Below are 15950 nucleotides of genomic sequence, written 5' to 3' on the forward strand. Positions count from 1 at the left end.
GGAAGTAGGTCCTTCCCAAAGAGATGGGTTAGTTGCAGCAGCCGTGAAGAAGGTCTTGTAGATGTCCTCTGAACCAAGATTACATGATGTTGCAGTGTCTGACAAGTTGTGCAACTGGGGAATCCCGCCTACCACTTGCACAACTTGTCAGACACTGCAACATCATGTAATCTTGGTTCAGAGGACATCTACAAGACCTTCTTCACGGCTGCTGCAACTAACCCATCTCTTTGGGAAGGACCTACTTCCACTGGGGAATCCCGCCTACCAGTGACTTTGCCCTCGTCTGCTGCCCGTCCCTTCCACTGACGCCTATATAACCGCCAGTCTTCTTGTCTTTGCTCCAGATTCTCCTCCACCACGATGCTGTGAACACTAACTCCAAGACCGAGGGACTGATTACCTCATCTTTTGTATATAGTTCTACTGTCTTCCTATTATGTCCTAGAATCTGTATTGATAAAGCCACTGGATGGCGAAACGTCTACAATAAAGATATCCAGATGTTGCACATGTGTCTTAACTTTCTTCAGTCGAGTACAGAAAAGTTGATAGAAGCAGAAGATACTTGAAGACGATGTAATCAGTCCATCACCCTTAAAGTTTTGAGGTGGTCAGTCCCTCAGTCTGGAGAAGAGCATCGTTCCATAGTCTGAAACAATATGGAGTTGAAGTGACAGGATGGAGCCTTATATAGCGCCAGGAGGTGAGACGTAGGTCACTAGAAGAAGTAAAAACGCAGATGTTGGGATTCTTGCTAAGACTTCGGAGATGGTGAAGCTGCCGTTGTTTTGTTTAATTGTATTCGAAACAGCGATCAGTGCTGATTCAAGGCACTTGCGTGTGCGGAAATTAGTTTCTTTGATCACTAATTGTGCGTCTCTGAATTTCATGAGATGATTGGTGGAATTTCGGTGTTGTACACAGGCGTTGTTCAAGTTATCGTTCCTACATGCGTAAATGTGTTCATTGAGGCGGGTGTCGAGGTTTCTTGCTGTTTCACCTACGTAAATCTTGTCACAGCCTCCACAAAATCCAAGCACCACGAACCAGTCAATGCAGGAGTTTACACTATACCCTGACGCAAGTGCCTCGAATCAGCACTAATCGCTGTTTCGAATACAATTAAACAAAACAACGGCAGCTTCACCATCTCCGAAGTCTTAGCAAGAATCCTCCTGAAAACAGTAAACCCTGCCATCACATAGTCTCTCCTGTTATACTACACAAAGCACAGAGAGTGAACACTGAAACAAGCTGCCTCATTCCAGTTTATATTTGTCCAACCTATTTTTATGTTACCCAAGTAATAGCTTTTATATCCTTTTACTCATGTACGAATTAATTGCTCTACCACTACTAATTGTTACTACCACTACTACTACTACTACTACTACTACTACTACCACTAGTGAACATCTAAATGGTACCTCACTAGTATTGCACCTCACTCTGAGCCTTTATATACCCTCTGTGTCCATGTATTTGTAGATGAATGGTTCAGAGAACCGACATGTTGATAAATTAGACACATGTGCAACTCTTGGGTATCTTTATTGAGGAAACGTTTCGCCACACAGTGGCTTCATCAGTCCATACAAAGGAGAATCTTGAAGAACAGGAGGAGAATGAGGTAATCAGTCCCTCAACCTTGAGTCGATGTGTTCAGTCCATCAATCTTGAATAGAATACGGTATACGTGCGGAGAAGGAGCTTATAAACCGTTGGTAGGAGAGGTGCAGCAGTCATAGGTGGTGTCACATTTGTGACACATTAGATTCTCCTTTGTATGGACTGATGAAGCCACTGTGTGGCGAAACGTTTCCTCAATAAAGATACCCAAGAGTTGCATATGTGTCTAATTTATGTCCATGTATTGTTTGTAATGGCTTGATAAAGCTCCTGGGGAGCGAAACGTTGCCACAATAAAATGTCACATTAGTTGCATGTGTATGGACTGATGAAGCCACAGTGTGGCGAAACGTTTCCTAAATAAAGATACCCAAGAGTTGCACATGTGTCTAATTTATCAACGTGTCGGTTCCCTGAACCATTCATCTACAAATAAGGTTAATTATTGTTGGTGATGGTAATTGTAACTTATGAGATCGTAATGACACGATTGCAAACGAATTATGTTACGGGTGGGGCTTGAACTCGCGGCAAGTGAGTGGAAAACTCCAGGGCAGTGTGTAAACCACTGGGCCAGCTGACAATAATATTCATCCAACTAGGTATAGTTATACACCATAGAGAGGTCAGCACAGGTGCCACTGTGACCACAAATTCATCTGTGAAAACTTGCATTTGTGGTCACAGTGGTGGCACCTGCTAACCTTCCTATGGTGTATAAATAATACCTAGCTGGGTGAATCTTATTGTAGCCAGCTGGTCCAGTGGCTAACGCGACGGTCTGGAGTTTACCTGGAGAGAGTTCCGGGGGTCAACGCCCCCGCGGCCTGGTTTGTGACCAGGCCCCACCCCCGTACCGTAGTTTAATAATCATAGTTTAATCTTACTAACCAAGGGTTATGCTGATGATTCTCCAATATTTTTAAGGATCACTTAACATGGTGTACGTCCGTCACTCTGGCTCCGTTATCGTGGTGTACGTCCGTCACTCTGGCTCCGTTATCGTGGTGTACGTCCGTCACTCTGGCTCCGTTATCGTGGTGTACGTCCTTCACTCTGGCTCCGTTATCGTGGTGTACGTCCTTCTCTCTGGCTCCGTTATCGTGGTGTACGTCCTTCTCTCTGGCTCCGTTATCGTGGTGTACGTCCTTCTCTCTGGCTCCGTTATCGTGGTGTACGTCCTTCACTCTGGCTCCGTTATCGTGGTGTACGTCCTTCACTCTGGCTCCGTTATCGTGGTGTACGTCCTTCACTCTGGCTCCGTTATCGTGGTGTACGTCCTTCACTCTGGCTCCGTTATCGTGGTGTACGTCCTTCACTCTGGCTCCGTTATCGTGGTGTACGTCCTTCACTCTGGCTCCGTTATGTAGATATCTTTGATCTTTGGCCCCATGACTCGTCTCTTCCAGCCATTTCTCGTTTCCCTTAACAATTCTGTTTCTGAATGGGACTCTAACTCTGTTCCCTTTCCTTGATGTTCATGTCCACTACTCGACTACAGGCTTTTCTCTCTCCGTTTCTCGCAGGCTTATAACAGTGTCATGTTTATTCACTACTTTTCTTACCATGTTTGCTCTGTCAAGGAAAGGGTCCTTATATCTCTGTCTCCGTGTTCTGTTCATTTGTGACTCTTGGTTCATTGAATCAGAAATTTCCACTCTTCGTGATCATTCTCTCGTGTCAACTACCTTTCCCATTTCATAAAGTCTGCCGTCTTGCCTCCTAAACGGACTTTCTTCTCTCCCAAGCTCTCTACTCCTGTGAAATTTCTTGTTCTCTGACTGTCCAATTTTCCAGTCTTTCTAATCTCAAAACTCTCTCTTCGTTCCTTAGACATCAAACTTACATTCTGCCAAACTAACTCACTTCGCAGTAATCAAGTTTGTACCTCTTCCTCTGCAACTGATGCTCCTGGTGCCTACTCTCTCTCATTCTCCTATAGTCCTCTTCAATACTTTGGAGAAACTCCTCGTTCTCTTCCTGACAGACTCGAGGAGCACAAAAGAGGTGTTAAACTTGCCGACACCAATAATATTCTTTTCTGTCATGTTATAAACAACTTGTATGAATTTTAATCCTGGGTTTATCTCTGTTGATGCCTTCCTCTCCCATTACATTGTTAAATGTTCCCAACTTCAGAACACTCGTGACTTAACTTGATCTTTCCTCTCCCTACCTCTTCTCCTTACCTATTCTTTTTTCTTTTTATTTGGTTACCTTTCTCCTGCCTAAGGAGCGAATGGAGACAAGTGAATTTTAGGGCCTGACGTGCTGTTAGAGTGTAAGCAAGGTAACATTTATGAAGGGGTTCAGGGAAACCGGCAGGCCGGACTTGAGTCCTGGAGATGGGAAGTACAGTGCCTGCACTCTGAAGGAGGGGTGTTAATGTTGCAGTTTAAAAACTGTAGTGTAAAGCACCCTTCTGGCAAGACAGTGATGGAGTGAATGATGGTGAAAGTTTTTCTTTTTCGGGCCACCCTGCCTTGGTGGGCCACCCTGCCTTGGTGGCCACCCTGCCTTGGTGGACCACCCTGCCTTGGTGGCCACCCTGCCTTGGTGGACCACCCTGCCTTGGTGGACCACCCTGCCTTGGTGGGAGACGACCGATGTGTTATATATATATATATATATATATATATATATATATATATATATATATATATATATAATATGTATGTATGTCGTGCCGAATATGTAAAACTGGTCAATTAGCAAGAACTCATTTAAAATTAAGTCCTTTCTAAAATTTTCTCTTATACGTTTAAAGATATATTTTTTTCAATAATGTTAATGTAAAAAATTATAAATTTGCACCAAAAGGAACTTAGAAAACTTACCTAACCTTATTTTACACAAGAATAATTTATTTTAGCCTAACCCAACTAAATATATTTTAGATTTCTTTACAATAATTTAATACTAAACAAACACAGTGAAATATATTTTTTTCGTTAGGTTCAGAATGATTTTGGCGAAATTATTGCATACACAAATTTTCACTTGTCCTATATGGCAAGATGAGCGTTGCTATTTAAGCCAAGATAGCAAGTTCTGCCTATTCGGCACGACATATATATATATATATATATATATATATATATATATATATATATATATATATATATATATATATATATATATATATATATATATATATATATATATATATATAGTATATAGAATTATTTTTTAAACAGGTTGGTTGGTCTGGCAGAAAACAAGGATGTCGACCGGCTTTTGTGGGTGGGCGGCACCACCCATTCTCCCAAAGGTAAGTTCAGTGGGTGGGAGGCATCACTCACTCTGTTGGTGGTAGGTTCAGTGGGTGGGCGGCACTACCCACTCTGCTAGTAGTAGGTTCAGTGGGTGGGCGGCACCACCTACTCTACTAGCGGTAGGTTCAGTGGGTGGGAGGAACTACCCACTTTGCTAGTAGTAGGTTCAGTGGGTGGGCGGCACCACCTACTCTACTAGCGGTAGGTTCAGTGGGTGGGAGGCACTACCCACTCTGCTAGTAGTAGGTTCAGTGGGTGGGCGGCACCACCTACTCTACTAGCGGTAGGTTCAGTGGGTGGGAGGCACTACCCACTCTGCTAGTAGTAGGTTCAGTGGGTGGGCGGCACCACCTACTCTACTAGCGGTAGGTTCAGTGGGTGGGAGGCACTACCCACTCTGCTAGTGATAGGTTCAGTGGGTGGGAGGCACTACCCACTCTGCTAGTAGTAGGTTCAGTGGGTGGAAGGCACTACCCACTCTGCTAGTAGTAGGTTCAGTGGGTGGAAGGCACTACCCACTCTGCTAGTAGTAGGTTCAGTGGGTGGGCGGCACTACCCACTCTGCTAGTGATAGGTTCAGTGGGTGGGAGGCACTACCCACTCTGCTAGTGATAGGTTCAGTGGGTGGGAGGCACTACCCACTCTGCTAGTGATAGGTTCAGTGGGTGGGAGGCACTACCCACTCTGCTAGTGATAGGTTCAGTGGGTGGGAGGCACTACCCACTCTGCTAGTGATAGGTTCAGTGGGTGGGAGGCACTACCCACTCTGCTAGTGATAGGTTCAGTGGGTGGGATACTCTCTCTGACATAGTAGGTCCCGTTACTGGTTCCAGTTAGTCTTCCATTTGAGTTTCCAGTCCACCTTGCTAGATTTTTTTTAGATTTTGCCACCGAAGTGGCTAGTTTATTGTGCACCCCATATCCATCCTGTGGATGGTAGCGCGAGAGCATATGGATACACAAAAGGCCCAGGAACTAGATCCCAAAAGGGTTAACAGGAATACATACGGATTTCTATCTACATACCTATAGTTCACTTATCTGTTACAAGCAAATTTAGGAAATTTGCTTAGTATATCTGGTATCTTATTTTCATTAATAAGATATCTTGACATGTCACATAGGTTATTATACTGTCTGTCTCTGTATTCCTCAATAAGTGGACAATTAAGCACATAGTGTTCAAGACAGTGACCATATGTCTGGTCACATAATTTACATTTAGTTTGATCATCATCTGTGTGTCTCCCAAACTGCCAGAAGTACTTGTAACCAAGCCTAAGCCTGGCCACTACAACATCAGTCAGTACTTGTAACCAAGCCTAAGTCTGGCCACTACATCAGTCAGTACTTGTAACCAAGCCTAAGTCTGGCCACTACAACATCAGTCAGTACTTGAAACCAAGCCTAAGCCTGGCCACTACAACATCAGTCAGTACTTGTTACCAAGCCTAAGTCTGGCCACTACAACATCAGTCAGTACTTGTAACCAAGCCTAAGTCTGGCCACTACAACATCAGTCAGTACTTGTAACCAAGCCTAAGCCTGGCCACTACATCATCAGTCAGTACTTGTAACCAAGCCTAAGCCTGGCCACTACAACATCAGTCAGTACTTGTAACCAAGCCTAAGCCTGGCCACTACAACATCAGTCAGTACTTGTAACCAAGCCTAAGCCTGGCTACTACAACATCAGTCAGTACTTGTAACCAAGCCTAAGTCTGGCCACTACATCAGTCAGTACTTGTAACCAAGCCTAAGTCTGGCCACTACAACATCAGTCAGTACTTGAAACCAAGCCTAAGCCTGGCCACTACAACATCAGTCAGTACTTGTAACCAAGCCTAAGCCTGGCCACTACAACATCAGTCAGTACTTGTAACCAAGCCTAAGCCTGGCCACTACAACATCAGTCAGTACTTGTAACCAAGCCTAAGCCTGGCTACTACAACATCAGTCAGTACTTGTAACCAAGCCTAAGTCTGGCCACTACAACATCAGTCAGTACTTGTAACCAAGCCTAAGCCTGGCCACTACAACATCAGTCAGTACTTGTTACCAAGCCTAAGTCTGGCCACTACAACATCAGTCAGTACTTGTAACCAAGCCTAAGTCTGGCCACTACAACATCAGTCAGTACTTGTAACCAAGCCTAAGCCTGGCCACTACATCATCAGTCAGTACTTGTAACCAAGCCTAAGCCTGGCCACTACAACATCAGTCAGTACTTGTAACCAAGCCTAAGCCTGGCCACTACAACATCAGTCAGTACTTGTAACCAAGCCTAAGCCTGGCTACTACATCATCAGTCAGTACTTGTAACCAAGCCTAAGTCTGGCCACTACAACATCAGTCAGTACTTGTAACCAAGCCTAAGCCTGGCCACTACAACATCAGTCAGTACTTGAAACCAAGCCTAAGCCTGGCCACTACAACATCAGTCAGTACTTGTAACCAAGCCTAAGTCTGGCCACTACAACATCAGTCAGTACTTGAAACCAAGCCTAAGCCTGGCCACTACATCAGTCAGTACTTGTAACCAAGCCTAAGCCTGGCCACTACAAGTTGAAGATTGAGACACTTATGCAGCATATGGGAATCTTTATTCAGGAAACGTTTCGCCACACAGTGGCTTCATCAGTCCAATACAAAGAGGACTGTGTGGCGAAACGTTTCCTGAATAAAGATTCCCATATGCTGCATAAGTGTCTCAATCTGGCCACTACAACATCAGTCAGTCTGTTCACATTGCAAGTTGCTCCATAAACATACTTATCTACGTTCATGTTATCATAATGGGTTATAGATCTACTCAGGCTTCTAACTGCATTCCTATAATAATCATTTTCATTATTTACTTCTCTCCTAATATTATTGCTAATGCTAGACACAGTTATACCAAAGTTATATTCTACATTCTCCTTCTGGGTACTCTTCTTGGCTAACATATCAACTTTATCATGAAGGAGTAATCCAATGTGTGATGGAATCCATAGCAATTGTACATTAATTCCTTTATCCCGGATTTTTTGAATATCAGTATCTGCCTTCCCCAATGAGAATGTTGTTAGTCATTATATGAGATAAAAGCCTTCAGTAATGACGTAGAATCAGAAATAATTGAGTCAAACTCTGTGTCATAAGTTATCGTCAGTGCCATTAGGATTGTTAACAATGCAGTTTGCAGTATAGATACTCGTTAATTCTTATTGCTAACTCAACAAAGTTGCTATCGTTGTTAGATAGGTGACAACGAGTGCAGATGCCATTATAATTTTTTTTAAGAGGTTAATGGATTAGGATAAGTGGATAAGGAAGCGCTTAGTCCGCAAGGGCAACACCCCTAGAAAAAATCCTCCACGTAACATTTTATCTTCTTGACAGTAGTGGACGATTTCTATTCCAGATATGAAGTTTGACGGAGGTCATCGTAAGGTCTTCGAATATGAAGACGGTTACTTCGACAGTTATTATGACTATGTTGAGGACACGTGTTCTGCTGTTGACAGAACGACGTTCACCCCCTCTGACTTCATCTGTGCTGAGTACTTACCGTACCTGTGTGAGACGAAAGTAGGTGAGTGCCTTGTATCTTGCTTGTCCAGTACCTGTGTGAGACGAAAGTAGGTGAGTGCCTTGTATCTTGCTTGTCCAGTACCTGTGTGAGATGGCAGTAGGTGAGTGCCTTGTATCTTGCTTGTCCAGTACCTGTGTGAGATGGCAGTAGGTGAGTGCCTTGTATCTTGCTTGTCCAGTACCTGTGCCTGACGGCAGTATACCTGGAGTATACCTGGAGAGGGTTTCAGGGATCAACGCCCTGATCCACCACGCCCTGATCCGCCACGCCCTAGTCCACCAACGCCCTGATCCACCAACGCCCTGATCCACCTGGCTGTTACTGTTGGCCGCACGGAAACAGACGTACACACCACATCCAGGCTGGTCAGGTACTAACTAAATTTTGGGGCCTGTCCAGCGCTTTCTTGAAGTCAGGGGTCTATTGGTAATCCCCCTTATGTATTCTGGGAGGCAGTCGAACAGTCTTTGACCCCTAACACTTATTATATTGTCTCTTAATGTACTCACGGCCCCTTGCTTTTCACTGGGGGAATGTTGCATCTACTGCCGAGTCTTTTGCTTTCGTAGGGAGTGATTTCTCTTGCTTTATCATACTTATACATAAAGTAAAAGTTTTCTGTGTTCTCAGGGTCTGTAATTTCACCTGCCTTGAAAGGGGATGTTAGTGTGCAGCAATATTCCAGCCTAGAGAGCACAAGCGATTTGAAGAGAATCATCATGGGCTCAGCATCCCTAGTTTTGAAGGTTTTCATTATCCATCCTGTCATTTTCCTAGCAGATGTGGTAGATACATTGTTTTGATCTTTGAATATGTGATCCTCTGACATTATCACTCCCAGGTCCTTCCCATAAGTTTTTCGCTCTATTGTGCGAGTAGAATTTGTTTCATGCTCCGATGTACTTTTAATTTCCTCGGGTTTTCTAGAGCCGAGTAATTGAAAATTTTCTTCATTGAACTTCATATTGTATTCTGCTGCTCATTTAAAGATTTGGTTGATGTTCGCTTGGAGTCATTCAGTGTCATCGATGGATGACACTGTCATATGCAAATCCGGGTTTCATCCGCAAAGGAAGACACGGTGCTGTGGCTGACATCTCTATCTAAGTCAGATACGAGGACAAGGAATAGGACGGGGGAGAGTACTGTGCACTGAGGTCAGTGGTCAAAAGAGGCCATTCTCTCCTAAGCTGTCTGGGGATTAGCGTGGGGTGTTACTGAGCACCATGACCTGCTGTAGTGTTGTAGAATCTCAAGTTAAAGTGTTGAAGGAGGTTCTACTTCACTAGGAGAATAGGAGACTGAAACTATGCCTAGATGGGTTTGGGAGTGAGTGTGAGATGGTTGGATCTGGTAAGGAGGAAAAGATTACCAGCAGTGAGTTGGAGAGTGGCAGCTGCTTTAAATTGCAAGTAGAAGGAAACTCATTCTTGTTCTCCAGGACGAGTGTACTTCAATGGGTAGTAAGGTTAAAGGTACCACTGACTCCCTGTTATTCAAGGTAAGAACATTCTGGTTGTGGGAGACTCCCAGGTAAGATATATGGACCGTGCTTTTTCTAACAGAGATAGGAAGGTGAGACAGAGAGAGTGCTTCCCAGGAGCTGGTGTTGGTGGCATAGTCGACACATTGGGTAATATTATGTCAGGTAATAGTGCTGGTGGAAATGACATTCGGAAGGGCAGGAGACAGGAGCTGCTGGATAAGTACAAACCAGCCATAGATGTAGTCAGGTCTAAGGATGAAGTCCCAATCATATGTAGCATTTTGCCTAGAATGGGAGTGGGCAATGAATGGATGTCTAGGGCAATTGGTAAAAATTGCTGGCTAGACAGGTACTACAACGAACTTTTAATCCCATTCATTGATAACTGGAACATATTCTAAGGCAAACATGATATGTATACAAAGGATGGGGTACATCTCTCTGGGGCCAGAGTGGTTGCATTAGCCAACTCTATTGAGGATGCCATTGCTGACTCATCTAGGACTTAGAACTGATAGATTTTAGAGGTATGGGTGTGTGTGGGAAACAAACAAGCTGCAGTACTAGGGGTGATAACAGCAGATATTACCAGGATACCTCAGGGATATGTTTAAAAGACAATATTCAAAATAAAGTTGCTAGTAAAGGCAAAGCAACTGATCAACAAAGAGACAATAGAGGACAGAGAGTGACTAGCTCCCTTAAGATTTACTATTCTACTAATAGTAGGAGTCTAAGAAATAAGATAGATGAGCTAAGATTACTTGCAAGTGCAGGTAATATAGATATTATTGCTATAACAGAGACCTGGTTCAACCTGAAAGATAGAGAAATGCCTTCTGAATGACACATACAAGTCTATAAACTATTCCACACTGATTACAAACATCAGACACAGAATCTCTTTGGCTACAGTTTCTCGAGGGTCGTAAAAAAATAATTTTGGATGTGATTTATAGGCCGCCAAACCTCAATAGGGAGTGCAGTAAGCTGCTACGGGATGACGTTTATAAGGCGTCTAGATATAAAAATGTTGTGTTAATGGGAGATTTTAACTTTAGACTCACTGATTGGAACAATCAGTGAGTCTAAAGTTAAAATCTCCCATTAACACAACATTTTTATATCCTTGGCTTCGAACTATAGACCAATAAGCCTTACCTCCATAGTGGGAAAATTTATGGAATCAATAATTGCCGAAGCAATTCGTAGCCATCTTGACAGGCACAGATTGATTAATGATTCTCAACACGGTTTTACAAAGGGGCGTTCCTGTCTTACGAATTTACTAACTTTTTTCACTAAGGTGTTTGAGGAGGTAGATCATGGTAATGAATATGATATTGTGTATATGGACTTCAGTAAGGCTTTCGATAGAGTTCCACATCTCTCTCAGAGACTATTGAGAAAAATTAAGGCACATGGAATAGGAGAAATTTTTTCCTGGGTAGAGGCATAGCTGACAAATAGGCAGCAGAGAGTTTGTCTAAATGGGGAGAAATCTGAATGGGGGCACATCACAAGCGGTGTTCCTCAGGGGTTAATGTTGGATCCGTTGTTGTTCACAATTTACATAAACGACATAGATGAGGGAATAAATAGCAGCATAAGCAAATTTGCTGATGACACCAAAATTCATTCTAATGAGGATACTAGAGCACTCCACGATGATTTGAATAGACTGATGCAATGGTCGGAGAAGTGGCAGATGCAGTTTAGTATAGACAGATGCAAAGTTCTAAATGTTAGACAGGAAAATAACCATGCCACATATGAATTAAATAATTTAGATCTTAATATTACTGAATGTAAAAAGGATTTAGGAGTTCTGGTTAGCAGTAATCTAAAACCAAGACAACAGTGCATTAGTGTTCGCAATAAAGCTAACAGAATTCTTGGCTTCATATCTAGGAGTATAAATAATAGAAGTCCTCAGGTTGTTCTTCAACTCTATATATCCTTGGTTAGGCCTCATTTAGACTATGCTGCTCAGTTCTGGTCACCGTATTACAGAATGGATATAAATGCTCTGGAAAACGTACAGAGGAGGATGACAAAGATGATCCCATGTATTAGAAATCTTCCCTATGAGGATAGACTGAGGCCCTGAATCTGCACTCTCTCGAAAGGCGTAAAATTAGGAAGGATGTGATTTAGGTGTATAAATGGAAAACAATAAATAAAGGGGATGTAAATAGCGTACTAAAATTTCCAGCCAAGACAGGACTCGCAGCAATGGTTTCAAGTTGGAAAAATTCAGATTCAGGAAGGATATAGGAAAGCACTGGTTTGGTAATAGAGTTGTGGATGAGTGGAACAAACTCCCGAGTACAGTTATTGAAGCTAAAAATAAGTTAGATAAATACATGAGTGGGTGTGAGTTGAACCTGAGTAGCTTGTGGTAGTAGGTCGTAAGTGGATGTGACCTGGACTTGACTAGGTTGGGTCAGTGGCATAAGCCGGTAGGCGACTTGGACCTGCCAAACCATACCCCCGGCCGGGATTGAACCCGCGGTCATAGTCTCAAAACTCCAGCCCGTCGCGTTAGCCACTAGACCAGCTAGCCACAATAAGATTCATCCAACTAGGTATATTTCTACACCATAGGAAGGTTAGCACAGGCACCTCTGTGACCACAAATGCAAGTTTTTACAGACGAATCTCCAGCTAGCGTGGCCGTGACGAACTCTAGCTCAAGTTGGATGAATCTTATTGTGGCTAGCTGGTCTAGTGGCTAACGCGACGGGCTGGAGTTTTGAGACTCTGACCGCGGGTTCAATCCCGGCCGGGGGTATGGTTTGTTTGCAATCGTGTTATTACGATTTCTTGAGTCAAGTCGACTTGGACCTGCTTTACATGGGCCAGTAAGCCTGCTGCAGTGTTCCTTCCTTCTTATGTTCTTGTGGAACAGAACTTTTCACCGTAGCTGCCTCAGCCTTGACTCGGTTTACTATTACTCTGTTCTTTGTAGATGAATGGTTCAGAGAACCGACATGTTGTTAAATTAGACACATGTGCAACTCTTGGGTATCTTTACTGAGGAAACGTTTCGCCACACAGTGGCTTCATCAGTCCATACAAAGGAGAAACGTGGAGAACAGGAGAAGATAAAGATACTCAAGAGTTGCACATGTGTCTAATTTATCTTTGTATTCTGTTTGTTAGGAAATTATAGATCCATTTACCAAAGTTCTTGTTACTCCTTTATCACGCATTTTGTGCGCTGTTACACCATGCTCACACCTGCCGAAGGTTTTCGCAAAGACTGTGTATACTACATCTGTATTTTCTTTGTCCTCCAGAGCATCTAAGACCTTGTCATAGTGGTCCAGTGGTTGGGACAGGCAGGAGCTACCTGCTCTAAACCCGTGTTGCCCTGAATCTAGGGTGGGTGGGGATCTTGCTGCTTAGAACCCTTTCAAAGATTTTTATGATATTGGACGTTAGTGCTATCGGTCTGTAATTCTTTGTTGCTTTACTGCCACCTTTATGGAGTGGGGCTATGTCTGTTGTTTTTAGCGAGTGTGGGATGACCCCTGTGTCCATGCTCCTCTCCATATAATGCTGAAGGCACGTGAAAGTGGCTTCTTGCAGTTCTTGATGAACACGGAGTTCCATTGTGAGTTCCTTGTACCTTACTAATTTGCGTGACAAATACCTGTGTGTGATGGCAGTAGGTGAGTATCTTGTATCTCGCTGGCTTGCTTTACCAGTACCTGTGTGTAACGGCTCGAAATCAGGTGAAATATATTTTTCCTTGTCAATTCGCACTGTCTCCTGTATTTCACTCTCTTCCCAAAGGCGCGGAAGTGACGGTACCTGTGGTCCGGACTCCTGATATCAGGTGTGACGATGACTCCACGTGGTACCTGTACCAGGATCACTGCTACAAGTTCATCTCTGAGAGCCAGGACAATCCCAAGACGTGGTGGGAGTCACACAAGCTGTGTCGGGACGAGGGTGCCGAGCTAGCCTCAATTATCTCCCAAGACGAGAACTACTGGATGGCATCAAAGGTATGTCTGACGTGATATATACTGGCATATATGTGAAGTGAGGTTAGTATGTACACTGAGGTGATTCATACAGATATACTTACTGTCTGGGGTAATAAATATAGGTATATTCTTTGTATATAATGATAGGTATGTTAATAATAATAACGATATTATTTAATACCACTCGGTATATACACCGGATGTATACAGCTAGAGGTGTATGTCTGTGTATATATATACTGGGAGATTAATATTGGATGTACGTATTAATATGTGTAGTGCTAGTGAAGACTGATAGCATCCACGACCTCATGGGAGACTACCACCCACACCATGGGTATGGTGTGACTACCACCCACACCATGGGTATGGTGTGACTACCACTCACACCATGGGTATAGTATGACTACCACTCACACCATGGGTACGGTGTGACTACCACTCACACCATGGGTACGGTGTGACTACCACCCACACCATGGGTATGGTGTGACTACCACCCACACCATGGGTATAGAAGGTGCGAAATAGACATTAGACTAACGCTTTAAATCTTAATGTCATTCTGTGACAGATAACTGAGTTCACTGATATCGCCTTGTGGATCGGTGCACATGCAACCATCGACTCTGGCTACGAGTGGATAGATGGATCTCCCTTCAACTACGTCAACTGGAGAGAGGGTGAACCAAACAACCTGATGGGTGAGTAGTACATGGTTGTTCAACCTGATTGGTGAACAGTGATTCCTTGCTCAACTTGATGTGTGAACATTGGATCGTTGTTCATCTGTGGTTCAATCTACCAGACATTCTTGTGACACGTGCGCAATAAAGGCATGGGACTGGTGGATAACCAACTCTAGGCCTTTCGGAGTCACAGATCGTCTTCAGGAGCTTGCAAAAGTTAAAAAATGGTAAATTCAGGTGAGAGAATTGGTTTCCTCAGTCGTTGTTGTCCTGGGGACGACACGGACAGAAGAGGTAACCAGCCACACAGAGACGCAGACTCCATACATAGCCTTAAACCTAACCTAACCTAACCTAACCTAACCTAACCTATTAATAAGATGTTTTGATAAAACTTATGGGACAGGGAGAAACTGAACCTAGTATCGACAAGTGAGGAGGAGGGGCCAGGAGCTTTGACTAATCCCCTGCAACCACAAATTGGTGAACACGGGCAACCAAGAATGTGTAGTCAATGTCTAAAGACATTATAAAAACTGACATAAATAACGAAATAGGTAAGTTGACTTAGGTACAGCTACACATAATTACAATTATCATACCTAATAAGATAGGTGTAAATTACCCATCAGGATAACACAAAAAATGGCCATACTAAGTGACTTATTTTACTGACGAACTTTTAATGTAAACACGAATTACAATACAAATAATATTTTAGCAAATTATGCTTGAAATAATAATAATAATAATAATAATAATAATATCATTATTTACTACAAGTACATGTACAAGGTATACAAGTACATGTACAAGGTATACAAGTACATGTACAAGGTATACAAGTACATGTATAAGGTATACAAGTACATGTACAAGGTATACAAGTACATGTACAAGGTATACAAGTACATGTACAAGGTATACAAGTACATGTATAAGGTATACAAGTACATGTACAAGGTATACAAGTACATGTACAAGGTATACAAGTACATGTACAAGGTATACAAGTACATGTACAAGGTATACCAGTACATGTACAAGGTATACCAGTACATGTACAAGGTATACCAGTACATGTACAAGGTATACCAGTACATGTACAAGGTATACAAGTACATGTACAAGGTATACCAGTACATGTACAAGGTATACCAGTACATGTACAAGGTATACCAGTACATGTACAAGGTATACCAGTACATGTACAAGGTATACAAGTACATGTACAAGGTATACAAGTACATGTACAAGGTATACAAGTACGTGTACAAGGTATACAAGTACATG

At 42.9% G+C, this 15950-nt stretch overlaps 1 protein-coding gene across 1 annotated transcript in view; it reads left to right on the forward strand.

Annotated features, from left to right (window-relative positions):
- LOC128694106 (macrophage mannose receptor 1-like) overlaps window positions 1–15950 on the forward strand; it is a 148496-nt gene that overhangs the window by 37051 nt on the left and 95495 nt on the right. Inside the window, exons 6-9 of the mRNA XM_070093818.1 lie at window positions 4830–4903; window positions 8314–8484; window positions 13772–13986; window positions 14543–14672. Coding sequence (XP_069949919.1) covers window positions 4830–4903; window positions 8314–8484; window positions 13772–13986; window positions 14543–14672 — 590 coding nt within the window. The remainder of the gene's footprint in view (window positions 1–4829; window positions 4904–8313; window positions 8485–13771; window positions 13987–14542; window positions 14673–15950) is intronic.

The sequence above is a fragment of the Cherax quadricarinatus genome, chromosome 43 (genome assembly GCF_038502225.1).
Source record: "Cherax quadricarinatus isolate ZL_2023a chromosome 43, ASM3850222v1, whole genome shotgun sequence".
In the NCBI taxonomy this organism is placed as follows: domain Eukaryota; kingdom Metazoa; phylum Arthropoda; class Malacostraca; order Decapoda; family Parastacidae; genus Cherax; species Cherax quadricarinatus.